We start from the raw sequence: 22,843 nt of genomic DNA on the forward strand, positions 1-22,843 counted from the left end.
AAGCTCCCTCTACACTGTCCCCATCAAACACTCCCAGGTCAGGGACAGCACGGGGTTAGATACTGAGTAAAGCTCCCTCTACACTGTCCCCATCAAACACCCCCAGGACAGGTACAGCACGGGGTTAGATACAGAGTAAAGCTCCCTCTACACCGTCCCCATCAAACACTCCCAGGACAGGTACAGCACGAGATTAGATACAGAGTAAAGCTCCCTCTACACTGTCCCCATCAAACACTCCCAGGTCAGGGACAGCACGGGGTTAGATACAGAGTAAAGCTCCCTCTACACTGTCCCCATCAAACACTCCCAGGTCAGGGACAGCACGAGATTAGATACAGAGTAAAGCTCCCTCTACACTGTCCCCATCAAACACTCCCAGGTCAGGTACAGCACGGGGTTAGATACTGAGTAAAGCTCCCTCTGCACTGTCCCCATCAAACACTCCCAGGACAGGTACAGCACGGGGTTAGATACAGAGTAAAGCTCCCTCTGCACTGTCCCCATCAAACACTCCCGGGACAGGTACAGCACGGGGTTAGATACAGAGTAAAGCTCCCTCAACACTGTCCCCATCAAACACTCCCAGGACAGGTACAGCACTGGGTTAGATACAGAGTAAAGCTCCCTCTACACAGTCCCCATCAAACACTCCCAGGTCAGGGACAGCACAGGGTTAGATACAGAGTAAAGCTCCCTCTACACTGTCCCCATCAAACACTCCCAGGACAGGTACAGCACGAGGTTAGATACAGAGTAAAGCTCCCTCTACACTGTCCCCATCAAACACTCCCAGGACAGGTACAGCACGGGATTAGATACAGAGTAAAGCTCCCTCTACACTGTCCCCATCAAACACTCCCAGGACAGGTACAGCACGAGGTTAGATACAGAGTAAAGCTCCCTCTACACTGTCCCCATCAAACACTCCCAGGACAGGTACAGCACAGGGTTAGATACAGAGTAAAGCTCCCTCTACACTGTCCCCATCAAACACTCCCAGGTCAGGGACAGCACAGGGTTAGATACAGAGTAAAGCTCCCTCTACACAGTCCCCATCAAACACTCCCAGGACAGGTACAGCACGGGGTTAGATACAGAGTAAAGCTCCCTCTACACTGTCCCCATCAAACACTCCCAGGACAGGTACAGCACGGGGTTAGATACAGAGTAAAGCTCCCTCTACACTGTCCCCATCAAACACTCCCAGGACAGGTACAGCACGGGGTTAGATACAGCGTAAAGCTCCCTCTACACTGTCCCCATCAAACACTCCCAGGACAGGTACAGCACGGGGTTAGATACAGAGTAAAGCTCCCTCTACACTGTCCCCATCAAACACTCCCAGGACAGGTACAGCACGAGGTTAGATACAGAGTAAAGCTCCCTCTACACTGTCCCCATCAAACACTCCCAGGACAGGTACAGCACGGGATTAGATACAGAGTAAAGCTCCCTCTACACTGTCCCCATCAAACACTCCCAGGACAGGTACAGCACGAGGTTAGATACAGAGTAAAGCTCCCTCTACACTGTCCCCATCAAACACTCCCAGGACAGGTACAGCACAGGGTTAGATACAGAGTAAAGCTCCCTCTACACTGTCCCCATCAAACACTCCCAGGTCAGGGACAGCACAGGGTTAGATACAGAGTAAAGCTCCCTCTACACAGTCCCCATCAAACACTCCCAGGACAGGTACAGCACGGGGTTAGATACAGAGTAAAGCTCCCTCTACACTGTCCCCATCAAACACTCCCAGGACAGGTACAGCACGGGGTTAGATACAGAGTAAAGCTCCCTCTACACTGTCCCCATCAAACACTCCCAGGACAGGTACAGCACGGAGTTAGATACAGCGTAAAGCTCCCTCTACACTCTGTATTCCCCATTAACCCAAGGGGCCTCAGGTGAAGGCTGGAGACCGTGGAGCGCGATTCTCCGTTCCCGCAACTAAGTGCCCACGCCGTCGTGAACACCTCGACGGCGCTAAACGGCCCCGATCGCGACCGATTCAGGGCCCGAAAATGGGCGAGAAACTCGGGGGGCGTGTCGTGAAAGCAGCGTCGTCAGCGCGCGCCGGGCATTGGCGCCACGTAAAAGCGGCGCAGCGTCATCCGCCGCCTAACTGGCGTCACCCGTGCATGCGTGGTTGCCGTCCTCCCCGAGGCCGTCCCGCGAGAAGATGGCGGATGGATCTTGCGGGGCGCTGAGGAAAGGAGGTCCTCCTGCAGAGAGGCCGGCCTGCCGATCGGTGGGCACCGATTGCAGCCAAGACCCCTTTTGAGTCCTACCCCGGTGAAAGAACCCCCCCCCCCCCCCCCCCCACAGGCCGCCCCCCCCAGCGTTCCCGCATTGTTCCCGCCGGCAGCGACCAGGTGTGGATTGCGCCGGCGGGAAGCCGTCGTTTTGGGCAGGCCGCTCGGCCCATCCGGACCGGAGAATAGCAGGTGTAGCGGAGAATCGCCATTTTGGGTGTCCCGGGCGATTCTCCGGCCTGCGCCGCGCAGAACTCGACGGGGCCGTGCTCGCCGCTTGGGTGAATCGCGGGAGGACGTCGGACCGGCGTCGCGGGGAAAAATGACGCGCCAGGGGATTCTCCCAACCGGCGTGGGAGCGGAGAATCGCACCCCATGTCTTTGCCCCCGTGACATTTAGTGTTGGCTGCAGAACTAACTTACAGGAAGGCCCTGGTCATAGAATGAGAGAGAGGGAGACAGAGAGGGAGAGTGAGAGGGAGACAGAGAGAGAGAGGGGGGGGGGAGAGAAAGAGAGAGAGAGGGGGGAGAGAAAGAGAGAGAGAGAGGAAGAGAGAGACAGACAGAGAGAGACAGAGTGAGGGAGAGAGAGGGTGAGAGAGACGGAGAGAGAGAGGGAGACAGAAAGAGAGAGAGGCAGAGAGAGAGGGAGACAGACAGCCAGAGAGAGAGAGACAGAGAGAGAGACAGAGACAGAGAGAGAGAGACAGACAGAGAGAGACAGAGTGAGGGAGAGAGAGGGTGAGAGAGACGGAGAGAGAGAGGGAGACAGAAAGAGAGAGAGGCAGAGAGAGAGGGAGAGAGACAGCCAGAGAGAGAGAGACAGAGAGAGAGACAGAGACAGAGAGAGAGAGAGAGACAGAGAGAGAGAGAGAGACAGAGAGAGACTGGCATTGTGGCCCTGAACCTCAGTCCGAGACTTACCGAGGATGAGGTGGAGTTTTGTGTCGGTCTGGAAGGCGTAGTGCAAGGTGACGAGGAACGGACTTTGCCGAATATGCTCCAGCACCTGCCTCTCAGTCTTGGTGTGCTCCATGGTCTTGGCTCTCTGAATAATGGAGGCCTTCTTCAACACCTTCATGGCGAAAAGCTTGCCCACGTCATGCCCGCTGACCTTGCGCACCAGGAAGACCTTCCCGTAAGCTGTGAGGCCAAGAAACAGAAAATGTGAGACATTGGTGAGGCCATTCGGCCTCTCTGGCCTGCCTCACGTTTCAGTAAAGGTCAACCCTTTCCTGCCTGTTCCTCGTCATCAGCAATCTGGTAACTTGTCCTCCAATATATTCTTTATCTTTTTTAAAGTATTTCATTCCAAATTTTCAACATTGTTTCCAATTTACAACAAACACAAAACCCCCTCAACACATTACACTCCTATCCCCTCATACCTCCCCCCCTCCCCTCCCTCAGCAGTCAACAATAACCAACTCCCCAAAATGCAAAATGAACAAACCCCCAACTATTGTGGAACCCCTCACTCACCAACGCCTCCCCCCGCCCGGCTCAAACATCATCTTCTCCAGGGTCAGAAACTCCGGCAGGCCTCCCACCACCACCACGCCAAGGCACAGGGTGGCGAAGCGGACCTCCACCCCAACAAGGGTGGCGAAGCGGACCTCCACCCGCCTGCGAGCCAACAGCATTGCGAAGGCTAAAACATCCGCCCCCTCACCTCCCAATCCCTCCTAACGGGAAGGTCGCGAAGACCTGCATATACCTGAAACCTTCGCCCCTGCGCCAACCCAAACTTCTCATTCAGCTCCTCCAGGCTCGCAAATCGCCCTCCCAGGAACGGATCTTTCAAATCCCTGATCCCCTTCTCTTCCCATCCCCGGAATCTGGTATCCATCCTACTCGGCTCAAACCCGTGATTCCCCCAAATCGGCATCCCCTCCGACCCCGTTCCCAGCCTAAAATGCTGCCCAAACTGCCTCCAGATCTTCAGCGTGGCCACCACCACCGGTCTCGCCAAATATTCCCCGGGGGCCATCGGGAGGGGCACTGTTTCCAGCGCTGGCACCCCGACCCCCTGCAGGAGCCCGCCTCCAGCCTCACCTAGCGCCCCCCCCCCCCCCCCCCACCTCCCGATTCCATCCCTGAACCTTCTTTGCATTCGCCGCCAATAATAATACATCAGATTCGGGGGGCCTAGCCCCCTCGCCTGCCGCCCCCCCCTGCAGTATCACCCTCCTAATCCCGGTCACCTTCCCCGTCCAGAGAGAACGGACTGTCCATCCCCCTGTAAAACACCTTTGGCAAAAAAAGACCAGCAGACACTGAAATAAAAATGGAAATCACGGCAAAACATTCCTCTTACTGCCTGTACCCGCCCGCCAACGGCAGAAGGAGATTGTGCCACCTCAGCAAGTCGCCCTCCCCACCAAAACTAGTCAAATTAAGCTTCCGGAGTCACTTCCGGGTGCGGCAATGACTAGCTGAGTCGCACGTTTCGGCAGCTCCCGGTGGAACGGACTTTTGGGCTCTTAATAAGAGCCCCAATGGCAACTTTAATGGCTAAAAGTACTGTGCGGTGAACCAGAAGGGAATCCCCCCTGGATACGGATGAAAAAAGGAGAGGAAGGTGGCCGGATTGCGGTGGATCCTTTAGAGCAGCGGCAAGGAAGGCAAGCAAAAACCAAGATGGCGTCGGAAGGTGGCAGTTTAATATGGGGCCCTGAACAACACGAGTTTTTGAAACGCTGCGTGGAAGAGCTCAAAAAGGAAATGAAGAAAGAGCTGTTGGCCCCGATACTACAGGCGATCGAAGGGCTAAAGGAGGAGCAAAAGACCCAGGAGCGGGAGCTTCGGGTCATGAAGGCAAAGGCTGCCGAGAATTAGGACGACATACAGGGCCTGGTGGTGAAGACGGAGATGCACGAGGCACACTATAAACGATGTGTGGAAAGGCTGGAGGCGCTGGAGAACAACGCGAGGAGGAACAACCTAAGGATTCTTGGTCTTCCTGAAGGTGCGGAGGGAGCGGACGTCGGGGCATATGTGAGCACGATGCTGCACTCGTTAATGGGAGCGGAGGCCCCGGCGGGTCCGCTGGAGGTGGAGGGAGCATACCGAGTGATGGCGCGAGGACCGAGAGCAGGAGAAATTCCTAGAGCCATAGTGGTGAGATTCCTCCGCTTTAAGGACAGAGAGATGGTTCTTAGATGGGCAAAGAAAACTCGGAGCAGTAAGTGGGAGAACGCGGTGATCCGCGTATACCAAGACTGGAGTGCGGAGGTGGCGAGAAGGAGGGCGAGCTTTAATCAGGCCAAGGCGGTGCTTCACAAAAAGAAGATAAAATTCGGAATGCTGCAACCGGCAAGACTGTGGGTCACATATCAAGGGAGGCACCACTACTTTGAGACGGCGGATGAGGCGTGGACTTTTATCGTGGAAGAAAAATTGGAATGAGCGGGTTATTAAAAAAAGAACGTTTGAAACAAAGTGGTGGGGCGAGTATGGGGGGCGAAGAGGGGGGTAAAAAGGGGGGAAAGAGGAGTTTTATGTTATTAATCCTGCGATGTGGTAACTTTTCTCTCTTCCACAGGAGGTGGTGGGGGGAGGAAAGGAGGTGGAAGAAATGGGGCGTTGGCCATTGGGGGCGGGGCCAAGGGGGAAGCGCGGGCTCGGTTCCCGCGCTATGATAATCATGGCGGGAATAGAGAAGCAGGAAGGAGGGGGCCTCGCACAGTGTGAGCCGAGGTCACGGGGGGAAGCCGAGGTCGGCCAGAGTTTGCTGACTTCTGGGAGCAACATGGGGGGTGTAACTACGCTAGTGGGGGATCTAGCGGGGGGGGGTGGGAGGGGGGAATTATTGGGCTGCTGCTGCTGGGGAGAGGGGGGAGCTGGTATGGGGTGGGATGGGCGGGGGGGCACCGCCTGGGCGGGACACAGCTGCGTGGGAACCGGATGAGGAGCTGGAAAAAGGGGATGGCTAATCGACAAGGGGGGGGGGGTAAAAAGCCCCCCAACCCGGCTGATCACGTGGAACATGAGAGGGCTGAACGGGCCGATAAAGAGGGCACGGGTACTCGCACACCTTAAGAAACTTAAGGCAGATGTGGTTATGTTACTGGAAACGCACTTGAAACTGATAGACCAGGTGAGACTACGCAAAGGTTGGGTGGGGCAGGTGTTCCATTCGGGGCTAGATGCGAAAAACAGGGGGGTGGCTATATTAGTGGGGAAGCGGGTAATGTTGGAGGCAAAGACTATAGTGGCGGATAGCGGGGGCAGATACGTGATGGTGAGTGGCAAACTACAGGGGGAGACGGTGGTTTTGGTAAACGTATATGCCCCGAACTGGGATGATGCCAATTTTATGAGGCGGATGCTAGGACGCATCCCGGACCTAGAGGTGGGAAAGTTGGTAATGGGGGGAGATTTCAATACGGTGTTGGAACCAGGGCTGGACAGGTCGAGGTCCAGGACTGGAAGGAGGCCGGCAGCAGCCAAGGTGCTTAAAGATTTTATGGAGCAGATGGGAGGAGTAGACCCGTGGAGATTTAGCAGACCTAGGATTAAGGAGTTTTCGTTTTTCTCCTATGTCCACAAAGTCTATTCGCGAATAGACTTTTTTGTTTTGGGAAGGGCGTTGATCCTGAAGGTGAGGGGAACGGAGTATACGGCTATAGCCATTTCGGATCACGCTCCACATTGGGTGGACTTGGAGATAGGGGAGGAAACAGAAGGGCGCTCACCCTGGAGAATGGACATGGGACTAATGGCAGATGAGGGGGTATGTCTAAGGGTGAGGGGGTGCATTGAAAAGTACTTGGAACTCAATGATAATGGGGAGGTCCAGGTGGGAGTGGTCTGGGAGGCGCTGAAGGCAGTGGTTAGAGGGGAGCTGATATCAATAAGGGCACATAAAGGAAAGCAGGAGAGTAGGGAACGGGAGCGGTTGCTGCAAGAACTTCTGAGGGTGGACAGGCAATATGCGGAGGCACCGGAGGAGGGAATTTGACTTGCTGACAACGGGTACTGCAGAGGCACAGTGGAGGAAGGCACAGGGTGTACAGTACGAATATGGGGAGAAGGCGAGCAGGTTGCTGGCCCACCAATTGAGGAAAAGGGGAGCAGCGAGGGAAATAGGGGGAGTGAGGGCTGAGGAAGGAGAGATGGAGCGGGGAGCGGAGAGAGTGAATGGAGTGTTCAAGGCATTTTATAAAAAATTATACGAAGCTCAACCCCCGGATGGGAGGGAGAGAATGATGGGCTTTCTGGACCGGCTGGAATTTCCCAAGGTGGAGGAGCAGGAAAGGGTGGGACTGGGAGCACAGATTGAAATAGAGGAAGTAGTGAAAGGAATTAGGAGCATGCAGGCGGGGAAGGCTCCGGGACCGGATGGATTCCCAGTTGAATTTTACAGGAAATATGTGGACTTGCTCGCCCCGCTACTGATGAAGACCTTTAATGAGGCAAAGGAAAGGGGACAGCTGTCCCCGACTATGTCTGAGGCAACGATATCGCTTCTCCTAAAGAAGGAAAAGGACCCGCTGCAATGCGGGTCCTATAGACCTATTTCCCTCCTAAATGTAGACGCTAAGATCCTGGCCAAAGTAATGGCAATGAGGATAGAGGATTGTGTCCCGGGGGTGGTCCATGAGGACCAAACTGGGTGTGTGAAGGGGAGACAGCTGAATACGAATATACGGAGGCTGCTAGGGGTAATGATGATGCCCCCACCAGAGGGGGAAGCGGAGATAGTGGTGGCGATGGATGCCGAGAAAGCATTTGATAGAGTGGAGTGGGATTATTTGTGGGAGGTGCTGAGGAGATTTGGTTTTGGAGATGAGTATGTTGGATGGGTGCAGCTGTTGTATAGGGCCCCAGTGGCGAGTGTGGTCACGAAAGGACGGGGATCTGCATACTTTCGGCTCCGTAGAGGGACAAGGCAGGGATGCCCTCTGTCCCCATTACTGTTTGCACTGGCGATTGAGCCCCTGGCAATAGCATTGAGGGGTTCCAAGAAGTGGAGGGGGGTACTTAGAGGAGGAGAAGAACACCAGGTATCTCTGTATGCGGATGATTTGTTGTTATATGTAGCGGACCCGGTGGAGGGGATGCCAGAGATAATGCGGACACTTCGGGAGTTTGGAGAATTCTCAGGATATAAACTGAACATGGGGAAAAGTGAGTTGTTTGTGGTGCATCCAGGGGAGCAGAGCAGAGAAATAGAGGACTTTCCGCTGAGGAAGGTAACAAGGGACTTTTGTTACTTGGGGATCCAGATAGCCAAGAATTGGGGTACATTGCATAGGTTAAATTTAACGCGATTGGTGGAACAAATGGAGGAGGACTTCAAGAGATGGGACATGGTATCCCTGTCACTGGCAGGGAGGGTGCAGGCGGTTAAAATGGTAGTCCTCCCGAGATTCCTCTTTGTGTTTCAGTGCCTCCCGGTGGTGATCACGAAGGCTTTTTTCAAAACGATCGAAAAGAGTATCACGAGTTTTGTGTGGGCCGGGAAGACCCCGAGAGTGAGGAAGGGATTCTTACAGCATAGTAGGGATAGGTGGGGGCTGGCACTACCGAGCCTAAGTGAGTATTATTGGGCCGCCAATATCTCAATGGTGAGTAAGTGGATGGGAGAAGAGGAGGGAGCGGCGTGGAAGAGATTAGAGAGCGCGTCCTGTAGGGGGACTAGCCTACAAGCTATGGTGACGGCCCCATTGCCGTTCTCACCGAAGAAATACACCACAAGCCCGGTGGTGGTGGCGACTTTGAAAATTTGGGGACAGTGGAGACGGCATAGGGGAAAGACTGGAGCCTTGGTGGGGTCCCTGATAAGAAACAACCATAGGTTTGCCCCGGGGAGAATGGATGGGGGATTTGGAATATGGCAAAGAGCAGGAGTAACGCAACTGAAAGATCTGTTTGTGGATGGGAAGTTTGCGAGTCTGGGAGCGCTGACCGAGAAATATGGGTTGCCCCAAGGGAATGCATTCCGGTATATGCAACTGAGGGCTTTTGCGAGGCAGCAGGTGAGGGAATTCCCGCAGCTCCCGACGCATGAGGTACAGGACAGAGTAATCTCAAAGACATGGGTGGGGGACGGTAAGGTGTCAGATATATATAGGGAAATGAGGGACGAGGGGGAGATTATGGTAGATGAGCTGAAAGGGAAATGAGAAGAAGAGCTGGGGGAGGAGATTGAGGAGGGGCTGTGGGCAGATGCCCTAAGCAGGGTAAACTCATCGTCCTCGTGTGCCAGGCTAAGCCTGATTCAGTTTAAGGTATTACACAGGGCGCATATGACTGGAGCACGGCTCAGTAAATTTTTTGGGGTAGAGGATAGGTGTGCGAGATGCTCGAGAAGCCCAGCGAATCACACCCACATGTTCTGGTCATCTCCGGCACTACAGGGGTTCTGGGTGGGGGTGACAAAGGTGCTTTCGAAAGTAGGGGGGGTCCAGGTCGAACCAAGCTGGGGGTTGGCTATATTTGGGGTTGCACAAGAGCCGGGAGTGCAGGAGGCGAGAGAGGCCGATGTTTTGGCCTTTGCGTCCCTAGTAGCCCGGCGCAGGATACTGTTGATGTGGAAGGAAGCCAAGCCCCCGGGGGTGGAGACCTGGATAAATGACATGGCAGGGTTTATAAAGCTGGAACGGATTAAGTTCGTCCTAAGGGGATCGGCTCAAGGGTTCACCAGGCGGTGGCAACCGTTTGTCGAATACCTCACAGAAAGATAGAGGGAATGGAAAAGAAGGCAGCAGCAGCAGCAGCCCAGGGGGGGTGGGTGGGGGGGGGGTGGGAGGAACCAGAAGGAGTCTCAGGGTTATTAATATATATGTATAATATGTATAGGTCGTTGCTATAAATAATTGTACATTGGACTGTTAAATCATATTTTTGGAGAGTGTTTATCTGAGACAAGGCAGTTGCCATTTAGTTTTAGTTTTAGTTATATATTATTTATTCTTTGTTTATAAAACAGGTCATTGTTATTTATACTGTTATATTATTGTGTAAAGGATACACAATGTACTGTGGTGGTTGACCAAAAATTTTCAATAAAATATTTTTTTTTTAAATAAAAGAATTAAGCTTGCGAAGCCCTGCCCAATCCCAGGCCACCTGAACCCCCGATACCTAGAATGAGATGCTGCCTTAACTCCAGCACATTTGCCGATACCTTGGTGCCCCATTCAGCAGAGATACGGGCCTGTACGACCCACCGGATCCTTGTCCTCGAGCAGCATCGAGGTGAGGGCTCCTTACCCATCGCGTCCTCAGCATTTACACCAACAACAGCGCCAGCTTTTCCTTAAATGTTCCACCGGGAACGCTCGCTGCCTTTCCCGCCTGCATCTTCCCGATTGCCACCTTCACTCCCTCTACTCCCATCGGCCCCTCCAGCCCAGCCCTCCCCACCTCGCCCAACCTCGTAAAGCTCACCTCCTGTCCCAAGCACCTTCAGCAGTTCGAAATTCTCCATTCCCACTTTCTCGGTGTGGCCCGTCAGGTTTGCTGGAAAAGGGAAAACAATTCAAACATTGGAGAGCTGAGTGTAAGTCTCGCACGGCGGCACCGTCTCGCACGGACACGCGGTCTCGCATGGACACGCGGTCTCGCACGGACACGCGGTCTCGCACGGACACGCGGTCTCGCACGGACACGTGGTCTCGCACGGACACGCGGTCTCGCACGGACACGCGGTCTCGCACGGACACGCGGTCTCGCACGGACACGCGGTCTCGCACGGACACGCGGTCTCGCATGGACACGCGATCTCGCACGGACACGCGGTCTCGCACGGCCACACCATCTCGCACGGACACTTTCCTCGAGGAGTTTCTGATACCCTCAAGACGAAGGGAGGCAATGCGATCTCTTAACATGAATGAATTTGATCGAACAGCTGTCCAAAGGTTTTGTGGCGTGATTACTCCACTGATGGAATTGCTGAAGAAACGTAAGAAAATTCAATGGACAGCGGACTTTCAACAGGCATTTGACTGCCTGAAAGCTGTGATCACCAATGTTCCTGTATTGGAGAATTGCAAGGGGCTCTGTGGTCAGATTGAACTAAATTATCTGATTCTGAAGAGAAATGCCGAGGAGTAGAGGAATGGATGGATCGTGCAGAGACTTTGTTGAAAGAGACTGTCAATCGAGAAGGATTTTGGTTGGAGGAAGAAGAACAAAGAAAAATGGGCTATATTATTATACCGGTTTGCAGGTGTTGTTTTTTTTTTTTAAAACAAAAAGGTATATTTACTGTGTACATTTCTTAGTGGATGGTGCAAAAGTGAAAAATGAAACCATCTTGAAGTTGGTGGGGTTTTTTTTCTTGGGGGGAGGTGTCATGCGAGAGTGCCTTTAAGAACTGAACGTTTAAGCAATGTACCTTTAAGAAAACAGTGATGTCATAGAGTGGGTGGAGCTCAGCTCAGTTCAGCCATTTTGCAGGGTGGTTTTGCAGTTTGAAAGGTGCCTGGCTGGTTTTGCTGAGAGCAGTTTAAAAGTGCCTGGCTGGTTTTGCTGAGAGCAGTTTAAAAGTGCCTGGCTGGTTTTGCTGAGAGCAGTTTAAAAGTAGAAAGCCAGTTTGAGACAGCAGCTTGAGAAGTTCTGGTTTGCTATGATCTGTTTGAAGGGAGAAAGCCAGGTTTGAGAAAGCAGTGTGGGTGTGTCTGTGGGTTTCCAGAGAGCAGCATGAAGAAAGCAAGGTGCTGGAGCTGAAGTCACCCAAGCTAATATATCTTTGCCATTCTACAGAAAATATATATATATCCTTTAACCTGATGTGATACTGTTTAAAGGTGTTAAGTCTCTTAGAAGTTTGAAGGAACAGTTTAAGGATTTATTTATTGTTGCAATATTTTCTGAGTTAACTTTGAAGTAAGGGGTGTTAAGAGACCCAATGTTTATTTAAGATGTTAAGTTGAGTTCATGGAATAAACAGTATTTTGTGTTTAAAAACCCACGTGTCCATATTTGTAATCCCACACCTAGGGAACAAGCCGTGTGCTAGGAAAAGCAACAAATACATTAAAGGGAGAGGGTGGTTGAACTCCATGATACATTTTGGGGTTCTGAAAACGCCTCGCCCATAACAATTGGGGGCTCGAGGGGGATAAAAGTCTATCTATTGGACTGGCTTTTGTGAACTTATAGACAGTGAAGGATTGTTGCTTTTCGGGTGTGGTATTTTAGTTTAAGTGGGGAGAGTGTTGTGAACAATGGCTCTTTCAGAGGCTCAGAAGTTTTTTGGGGTGAAGAATGTTACACGTAGTACTTTACGGACCGAAACGAAAAGCAGACTGTTAGATTTGGCAAGAACATTGCAGTTAACATTACCTGAGAAAATGCGAAAAGTTGAGGTAATTATGGCGGTGGTTAAGCATTTAAAGTTGCCTGAGATAGAGTGTGACTCATTGGAAATGGCAAAAATTCAGTTGCAAATTAAACAAATGGAACATAAGAAAGAATTTAAATGGCTTGAATACGAGAGAGAGAGAGGAAAAAGAGAGAGAAAGAGAGAGAGAGGAAAAAGAAAAGGAGAGAGAAGAAAGGAGAAAAGCGAATAGCCCTAGCAGAACAAAAAGAAAAAGAAAGGGAGATACAGATCAGGGAAAAAGATAAAGAGAGGGAATTTGAACTTCAGAAAATGGCCATGAAACATGACAATCAGTTAAAATTGGCAGACGTAAAGGGAAAAGTACAGATGGATGAGGATAATGAGACAGAGCGTCATAGTCGAAGACGTGGTGAGGATCTATTTAAATATGTCCAAGCATTGCCAAGGTTTGATGAGAAGGAAGTGGAAGCCTTTTTCATTTCATTTGAGAAGGTAGCTAAACAAATGAAATGGCCACAGGACATGTGGGTGTTACTGATTCAAACAAAGCTGGTAGGTAGAGCTAGTGAAGTGTTTGCATCACTACCGGAGGAGGTATCTGGAACGTATGAGGAGGTGAAGAAATCCATCTTAAGTGCATATGAACTCGTGCCTGACGCTTACAGACAAAGGTTTAGAAATTTAAGGAAAGAATTTGGTCAAACATACATGGAGTTTGAAAGACTCAAACAGAGTCATTTTGATAGGTGGATAAGGGCTTTGAAAATAGACCAAACGTATGTAGCTCTCAGAGAATTATACTTTTGGAGGAGTTTAAAAATTCAATTCCTGATGTGGTGAGAACTCATGTGGAAGAACAGAAGGTTAAAACTGCGAGATTAGCAGCAGAAATGGCAGATAATTATGAATTAGTTCATAAATCAAAGATTGGTTTCCGACATCAGTTTCAGCCGGTGAGGGATAGAAACTGGGGACATGAGAAATATTCAAGTGGTAAAGGTAAAGGTGATCTGATGGGAGACAATAAAGAGAGTGCACCTCAGATTAAAAAAGAAATCCAGGAGGGTGGAAAAGAAATGAAAAGTTTCAAATGTTTTCACTGTAATAAACTAGGCCATGTAAAGTCACCGTGTTGGTGGTTGAAGAAAAGCACTGAGAAGGCTGATGTGGTAAAACAGGATAAGACAGTGGGATTTGTTAGAGTGGTAAAGGAAAGCCCAAGGGAAGTGAAGGAGGTGCAAACGATTGTACAGCCTGTTCAAGAAGTAATTGTTAAGAAGGTGCCAGATGTCTTTAAAGAATTTACTTGTGTGGGTAAAGTTTACTCATGTGTATCAGGAGGAGCAGGTAAAGAATTATCAATTTTGAGAGATACAGGGGCTAGTCAATCTTTAATGGTAAGAGATGAAGAATTATATCGTTTGGGAAGAATGTTGCCAGAAAAGGTGGTGATATGTGGAATTCAGGGTGAGAGGAGTAGCGTTCCATTATATAAGGTAAGGTTGGAAAGTCCAGTGAAGAGTGGTGAAGTGGTAGTAGGAGTAATAGATAAACTATCTTGTCCAGGAATACAGTTTATCTTGGGTAATGATATAGCTGGATCGCAGGTGGGAGTGATGCCTTCTGTGGTTGATAAGCCAGTGGAAAATCAGACAACTGAAGTGTTGAAGGACGAATATCCTGGGATTTTTCCGGATTGTGTAGTAACAAGGTCGCAAAGTCACAGGTTAAGACAAGAGGAGAAATCAAAGAGTGAAGATGAAGTTGAAGTGCAATTATCAGAAACGATTTTTGATCAGATGGTTGAAAAAGAGCAAGAACAGGTGGAGGATGAGGTGGATATTTTTAGTTCAGGAAAAGTGGTGGAGTTACAACAGAAAGATGTAGAAATAAAACGGATATATCAGAAAGCATATACGGAAGAGGCATCTGAGAGTATACCAGAGTATTATTACCGTAAAAATGATGTCTTAATGAGAAAATGGAGACCTGTATATATGCAGGCGGATGAAAAGTGGGCAGAAGTTCATCAAGTAGTATTACCGGTAGGGTATAGAAAGGAGGTGTTGCGAGTTCCACTGGTACCTCATGTGCGAGGTCATTTGGGAATAAGGAAAACTCAAGCTAAAATCCAGAAACATTTTTATTGGCCTGGACTACATAAAGATGTAGTTACATTTTGTCAATCATGTCACACATGTCAAGTGGTAGGGAAACCTCAAGCAGTGATAAAACTAGCGCCCTTAATACCCATTCCAGCATTTGAAGAACCTTTTACAAGGGTCCTAATCGATTGTGTAGGGCTGCTTCCTAAAACAAAAAGTGGAAATCAATATCTTTTGACTGTAATAGATGTGTCTACTAGGTTTCCAGAGGCCATTCCAGTACATAATATTACAGCTAAAAGGATTGTGGAGGAGTTACTTAAATTCTTTACTAGATATGGACTACCCACAGAAATTCAATCGGATCAAGGAACGAATTTTACTTCAAAGTTATTCAGAGAAGTTATGGATAGCTTAGGAATAAAACAATTTAAATCAACTGCGTACCATCCAGAATCGCAGGGAGTGTTCGAAAGGTGGCATCAGACATTAAAGACAATGTTGAGGGGGTATTGTCAAGATTATCCAGAGGATTGGGATAAAGGAATCCCATTCGTATTGTTTGCAATTAGAGATGCACCTAATGAGTCTACCAAATTTAGTCCTTTTGAACTAATTTTTGGTCATGAGGTAAGAGGACCACTTAAATTGATTGAGGAAAAATTGGTGGGCGAGAAATCGGAAATTACACTCTTGGATTACGTGTCAAATTTTAGGGAACGATTAAATAGAGCAGGTGAATTGGCTAGACAACATTTAAAAGTTGCACAACATGTGATGACACGGGTAGCGGACAAGAAATCCAAAGTTCGTAGTTTTGCCAGTGGGGATAAAGTTTTAGTGTTGTTACCAGTGGTAGGGGAGCCTTTAAAAGCAAGGTTTTGTGGACCGTATCAGATTGAAAGGAAATTAAGTGAGGTGAATTATGTGGTTAAAAACACCAGATAGAAGGAAGACTCACCGAGTGTGTCATGTGAATATGCTTAAAAGGTACTTTGAAAGGGAAGGAGAGAAAAAGTAGGTTTTAATGATTCTAACTCAAAGAGACGAACCAAATCCAGAGGCACATCAAATTAAATTGGAAAACGAGGATGTTCTTAAAAATTGGGATGAATTGTTGTTACCTTCCAGAGGAAAAATGAACTGACCTGAAAGAGTTATTGATATCACATGGGCAAGTTTGTAGAGATAAATTGGGAAGTACTAAAATGGCTATACATGATGTAGATGTGGGAAATGCTGTTCCTATCAAACAACATCCATATAGACTTAATCCTTTAAAATTGGCACAGGTTAACAGAGAGACTGAGAGTATGCTGAAGAATGGCATAATTGAGTGGGTTGCAGCCAATGGAGCTCACCCATAGTGATGGTACCTAAACCAGACGGTACCCAACGGTTGTGCGTGTACTATAGAAAGGCGAATACAGTTACAAGAACGGATTCTTATCCTGTCCCAGCATTGAAGGGTTGCATTGAGAAAGTGGGACAATCTGCTTTTATTTCCAACTTCCAGACATGGAAAGAGCATTTAAAACATTGTATGAAGTTCTTTGATCGACTTCAGGAGGTGGGTTTGGTGATGAACCTAGCCGAAAGTGAATTTGGAGAAGCCCGAATCACTTTCCTTGAGGAGTTTCCGATACCCTCAAGACGAAGGGAAATAATGTGATCTCCTAGCATGAATGAATTTGATCGAACAGTTGTCCAAAGGTTTTGTGGCGTGATTACTCCACTGGTGGAATTGCTGAAGAAACGTAAGAAAATTCAATGGACAGCGGACTTTCAACAGGCATTTGACTGCCTGGAAGCTGTGATCACCAATGCTCCTGTATTGGAGAATTGCAAGGGACTCTGTGGTCAGATTGAACTAAAGTATCTGATTCTAAAGAGAAATGCCGAGGAGTAGAGGAATGGATGGATCGTGCAGAGACTTTGTTCAAAGAGACTGTCAATCGAGAAGGACTTTGGTTGGAGGAAGAAGAACAAAGAAAAATGGGCTATATTATTATACCTGTTTGCAGGTGTTGTTTTTTTTAAAACAAAAAGGTATATTTACTGTGTACATTTCTTAGTGGATGGTGCAAAAGTGAAAAATGAAACCATCTTGAAGTTGATGGGGGTTTTTTTCTTGGGGGGGGAGGTGTCATGCGAGAGTGCCTTTAAGAACTGGGCGTTTAAGCAATGTGCCTTTAAGAAAACAGTGATGTCATAGAATGGGTGGAGCTCAGCTCAGTTCAGCCATTTTGCAGGGTGGTTTTGCAGTTTGAAAGGTGCCTGGCTGGTTTTGCTGAGAGCAGTTTAAAAGTGCCTGGCTGGTTTTGCTGAGAGCAGTTTAAAAGTGCCAACTGGTTTTGCTGAGAGCAGTTTAAAAGTAGAAAGCCAGTTTGAGACAGCAGCTTGAGAAGTTCTGGTTTGCTGTGATCTGTTTGAAGGGAGAAAGACAGGTTTGAGAAAGCAGCGTGGGTGTGTCTGTGGGTTTCCAGAGAGCAGCATGAAGAAAGCAAGGTGCTGGAGCTGAAGTCACCCAAGCTAATATATCTCTGCCATTCTACAGAAAATATATATATATCCTTTAACCTGATGTGATACTGTTTAAAGGTGTTAAGTCTCTGAGAAGTTTGAAGGAACAGTTTAAGGATTTATTTATTGTTGCAATATTTTCTGAGTTAACTTTGAAGTAAGGGGTGTTAAGAGACCCAATGTTTATTTAAGATGTTAAGTTGAGTTCATGGAATAAACAGTGTCTTGTGTTTAAAAACCCACGGGTCCATATTTGTAATCCCACACCTAGGGAACAAGCCGTGTGCTAGGAAAAGCAACAAATACATTAAAGGGTGAGGTTGGTTGAACTCCATGATACATTTTGGGGTTCTGAAAACGCCTCGCCCATAACTGTATAAACCACCCCGAACCCCTCGATTAGATTCCAGTCTGTAACTCACTCCCGGGTATCTGTTGTTCTATATATAAACCACCCCGAACCCCTCGATTAGATTCCAATCTGTAACTCACTCCCAGGTTTCTGTTATTCTATATATAAACCACCCGAACCCCTCGATTAGATTCCAGTCTGTAACTCACTCCCGGGTATCTGTTATTCTATATATAAACCACCCCGAACCCCTCGATTAGATTCCAGTCTGTAACTCACTCCCGGGTATCTGTTATTCTATATATAAACCACCCGGAACCCCTCGATTAGATTCCAGTCTGTAACTCACTCCCGGGTATCTGTTATTCTATATATAAACCACACGGAACCCCTCGATTAGATTCCAGTCTGTAACTCACTCCCGGGTATCTGTTATTCTATATATAAACCACCCCGAACCCCTCGATTAGATTCCAATCTGTAACTCACTCCCGGGTATCTGTTATTCTATATATACCACCCGGAACCCCTCGATTAGATTCCAGTCTGTAACTCACTCCCGGGTATCTGTTATTCTATATATAAACCACACGGAACCCCTCGATTAGATTCCAGTCTGTAACTCACTCCCGGGTATCTGTTACTCTATATATAAACCACCCCGAACCCCTCGATTAGATTCCAGTCTGTAACTCACTCCCGGGTATCTGTTATTCTATATATAAACCACCCGGAACCCCTCGATTAGATTCCAGTCTGTAACTCACTCCTGGGTATCTGTTATTCTATATATAAACCACCCCGAACCCCTCGATTAGATTCCAATCTGTAACTCACTCCCGGGTATCTGTTATTCTATATATAAACCACCCGGAACCCCTCGATTAGATTCCAGTCTGTAACTCACTCCCGGGTATCTGTTATTCTATATATAAACCACCCCGAACCCCTCGATTAGCTTCCAGTCTGTAACTCACTCCCGGGTATCTGTTATTCTATATATAAACCACCCCCGAACCCCTCGATTAGATTCCAGTCTGTAACTCACTCCCGGGTATCTGTTATTCTATATATAAACCACCCCGAACCCCTCGATTAGATTCCAGTCTGTAACTCACTCCCGGGTATCTGTTATTCTATATATAAACCACCCCGAACCCCTCGATTAGATTCCAGTCTGTAACTCGCTCCCGGGTATCTGTTATTCTAGAAATAAACCCCCCCGAACCCCTCGATTAGATTCCAGTCTGTAACTCACTCCCGGGTATCTGTTATTCTATATATAAACCACACCGAACCCCTCGATTAGATTCCAGTCTGTAACTCACTCCCGGGTATCTGTTATTCTAGAAATAAACCCCCCCGAACCCCTCGATTAGATTCCAGTCTGTAACTCACTCCCCGGTATCTGTTATTCTATATATAAACCACACCGAACCCCTCGATTAGATTCCAGTCTGTAACTCACTCCCGGGAATCTGTGATTCTATATATAAACCACACCGAACCCCTCGATTAGATTCCAGTCTGTAACTCACTCCCGGGTATCTGTTATTCTAGAAATAAACCCCCCGAACCCCTCGATTAGATTCCAGTCTGTAACTCACTCCCGGGTATCTGTTATTCTATATATAAACACCCCCGAACCCCTCGATTAGATTCCAGTCTGTAACTCACTCCCGGGTATCTGTTATTCTATATATAAACCACCCCGAACCCCTCGATTAGATTCCAGTCTGTAACTCACTCCCGGGTATCTGTTATTCTATATATAAACCACCCCGAACCCCTCGATTAGATTCCAGTCTGTAACTCACTCCCGGGTATCTGTTATTCTAGAAATAAACCCCCCCGAACCCCTCGATTAGATTCCAGTCTGTAACTCACTCCCGGGTATCTGTTATTCTACATATAAACCACCCCGAACCCCTCGATTAGATTCCAGTCTGTAACTCACTCCCGGGTATCTGTGATTCTATATATAAACCACACCGAACCCCTCGATTAGATTCCAGTCTGTAACTCACTCCCGGGTATCTGTTATTCTATATATAAACCACCCCGAACCCCTCGATTAGATTCCAGTCTGTAACTCACTCCCGGGTATCTGTTATTCTATATATAAACCATCCCTGAACCCCTTGATTAGATTCCAGTCTGTAACTCACTCCCGGGTATCTGTTATTCTATATATAAACCACACCGAACCACTCGATTAGATTCCAGTCTGTAACTCACTCCCGGGAATCTGTTATTCCATATATAAACCACACCGAACCCCTTGATTAGATTCCAGTCTGTAACTCACTCCCGGGAATCTGTTATTCCATATATAAACCACACCGAACCCCTCGATTAGATTCCAGTCCGTAACTCACTCCCGGGTATCTGTTATTCTATATATAAACCACCCCGAACCCCTCGATTAGATTCCAGTCTGTAACTCACTCCCGGGAATCTGTTATTCTATAAATAAACCATCCCGACCTCCTCGATTAGATTCCAGTCTGTAACTCATTCCCGGGTATCTGTTATTCTATATAAAAACCACCCTGAACCCCTCGATTAGATTCCAGTCTGTAACTCACTCCCGGGTATCTGTTATTCTATATATAAACCACACCGAACCCCTCGATTAGATTCCAGTCTGTAACTCACTCCCGGGAATCTGTTATTCTATATATAAACCATCCCGACCTCCTCGATTTGATTCCAGTCTGTAACTCATTCCCGGGTATCTGTTATTCTATATATAAACCACCCTGAACCCCTCGATTAAATTCCAGTCTGTAACTCACTCCCGGGTATCTGTTATTCTATATATAAACCACACCGAACCCCTCGATTAGATTTCAGTCTGTAACTCACTCCCGGGTATCTGTTACTCTATATATAAACCATCCCGAACCCCTCGATTAGATTCCAGTCTGTAACTCACTCCCGGGTATCTGTTATTCTATATATAAACCACACCGAACCCCTCGATTAGATTCCAGTCTGTAACTCACTCCCGGGTATCTGTTATTCTATATATAAACCACACCGAACCCCTCGATTAGATTCCAGTCTGTAACTCACTCCCGGGTATCTGTTATTCTATATATAAACCACACCGAACCCCTCGATTAGATTCCAGTCCGTAACTCACTCCCGGGCATCTGTGATTCTATATATAAACCACCCCGAACCACTCGATTAGATTCCAGTCTGTAACTCACTCCCGGGTATCTGTTATTATATATATAAACCACACCGAACCCCTCGATTAGATTCCAGTCTGTAACTCACTCCCGGGTATCTGTTATTATATATATAAACCACCCCGAACCCCTCGATTAGATTCCAGTCTGTAACTCACTCCCGGGTATCTGTTATTCTATATATAAACCATCCCGAACTCTTCGATTAGATTCCAGTCTGTAACTCATTCCCGGGTATCTGTTATTCTATATATAAACCACTCTGAATCCCTCGATTAGATTCCAGTCTGTAACTCATCCCCGGGTATCTGTTATTCTATATATAGACCAGCCTGAACCCCTCGATTAGATTCCAGTCTGTAACTCACTCTCGGGTATCTGTGATTCTATATATAAACCACTCCGAATCCCTCGATTAGATTCCAGTCTGTAACTCACTCCCGGGTATCTGTGATTCTATATATAAACCACTCCGAATCCCTCGATTTGATTCCAGTCTGTAACTCACTCCTGGGTATCTGTTATTCTATATATAAACCATCCCGAACCCCTCGATTAGATTCCAGTCTGTAACTCACTCCCGGTTATCTGTTATTCTATATATAAACCACCCGGAACCCTTCGATTAGATTCCAGTCTGTAACTCACTCCCGGGTATCTGTTATTCTATATATAAACCACCCCGAACCCCGCGATTAGATTCCAGTCTGTAACTCACTTCCGGGTATCTGTTATTCTATATATAAACCACCTGAACCCCTCGATTAGATTCCAGTCTGTAACTCACTCCCGGGTATCTGTTATTCTATATATAAACCACCTGAACCCCTCGATTAGATTCCAGTTTGTAACTCACTCCCGGGTATCTGTTATTCTATATATAAACCACCCCGAACCCCTCGATTAGATTCCAGTCTGTAACTCACTCCCGGGTATCAGTTGGGAGTGTTAGGGGACTGGACGGATGGGATCTGATAGGAGATCGTGGACAGAATGTGGGAAGATAATCTATATACGATGCACCCTGCTGATATTTGCCTCCGAAAGGATTTGTCTCACTGGCTTACAGCAGTGTTCAATCTCTGGGGAATTTAAATATAGCTTCTAGCACCTTTGAAACCACTCGTGTTATTGTGTTCTTGTTTAAAATGCCTATGATGCCCTGAAGATTTGCCAGTAGAGTTGCATTTATATTAGCAAGGAGGCCCTGCTGTGTTGAGTTGGACTGGCCAACCTGGAAGGATTATCTTGGAGTCTTGAGGGTGAGAGGTATGTTAGCATGCTGCTGTGAGCCTCCAGGAATATCTCAGGAGTTGTATGCCTAGCTCCCTTATCTCCAGACCTGGCCTCACTTCCTGGCCGAGGTCTCAACCTGCTGAACAAGGCCTCAAATCATTTCTGAGCCTCATCCCCTGAACCAGGCCTCACTCCTGAACAAGGCCTCAAATCATGGACTAGGCCTCTTCCCCTGAACCAGGCCTAACCTCCTGAACAAGGCCTCAAATCATTTCTGAGCCTCATCCCCTGAACCAGGCCTCACCACCTGAACAAGGCCTCAAATCATGTTCTAGGCCTCACCCCCTGAACCAGGCCTCACCTCCTGAACAAGGCCTCAAATGAAGGACTAGGCCTCATCCCCTGAACCAGGCCTCACCTCCTGAACAAGGCCTCAAATTATGGACTATGCCTCATCCCCAGAAGCAGGCCTAACCTCCTGAACAAGGTCTCAAATCATGGGCTAGGCCTCTTCCCATGAACCAGGCCTCACCTCCTGAACAAGGCCTCAAATGAAGGACTAGGCCTCATCCCCTGAACCAGGCCTCACCTCCTGAACAAGGCCTCAAATTATGGACTATGCCTCATCCCCAGAAGCAGGCCTAACCTCCTGAACAAGGTCTCAAATCATGGGCTAGTCCTCTTCCCATGAACCAGGCCTCACCTCCTGAACAAGGCCTCAAATCATGTGCTAGGCCTCATCCCCTGAACCAGGCCTCACCTCCTGAACAAGGCCTTAAATCATGTTCTAGGCCTCACCCCCTGAACCAGGCCTCAAATCAAGGACTAGGCCTCATTACCTGAACCAGGCCTCAGATCATGGACTCTTC

At 48.2% G+C, this 22,843-nt stretch overlaps 2 protein-coding genes across 3 annotated transcripts in view; one reads left to right on the forward strand and one right to left on the reverse strand.

The window, feature by feature from the left end:
* The window catches only part of LOC140400210 (neurexin-2-like), a 2,085,493-nt gene that overhangs the window by 386,917 nt on the left and 1,675,733 nt on the right, over window positions 1–22,843 (forward strand). The window lies entirely within an intron of this gene.
* The window catches only part of LOC140399946 (ribosomal protein S6 kinase alpha-5-like), a 147,047-nt gene that overhangs the window by 117,099 nt on the left and 7,105 nt on the right, over window positions 1–22,843 (reverse strand). For both annotated transcript variants that reach the window (XM_072489432.1, XM_072489431.1), the window contains exons 2-3: window positions 10,656–10,727; window positions 3,183–3,401 (exon numbers count right to left, since the gene is read on the reverse strand). In XM_072489432.1, the coding sequence (XP_072345533.1) occupies window positions 3,183–3,401; window positions 10,656–10,727 (291 nt within the window). The remainder of the gene's footprint in view (window positions 1–3,182; window positions 3,402–10,655; window positions 10,728–22,843) is intronic.

The sequence above is a fragment of the Scyliorhinus torazame genome, chromosome 24, assembly GCF_047496885.1.
Source record: "Scyliorhinus torazame isolate Kashiwa2021f chromosome 24, sScyTor2.1, whole genome shotgun sequence".
NCBI lineage: Eukaryota > Metazoa > Chordata > Chondrichthyes > Carcharhiniformes > Scyliorhinidae > Scyliorhinus > Scyliorhinus torazame.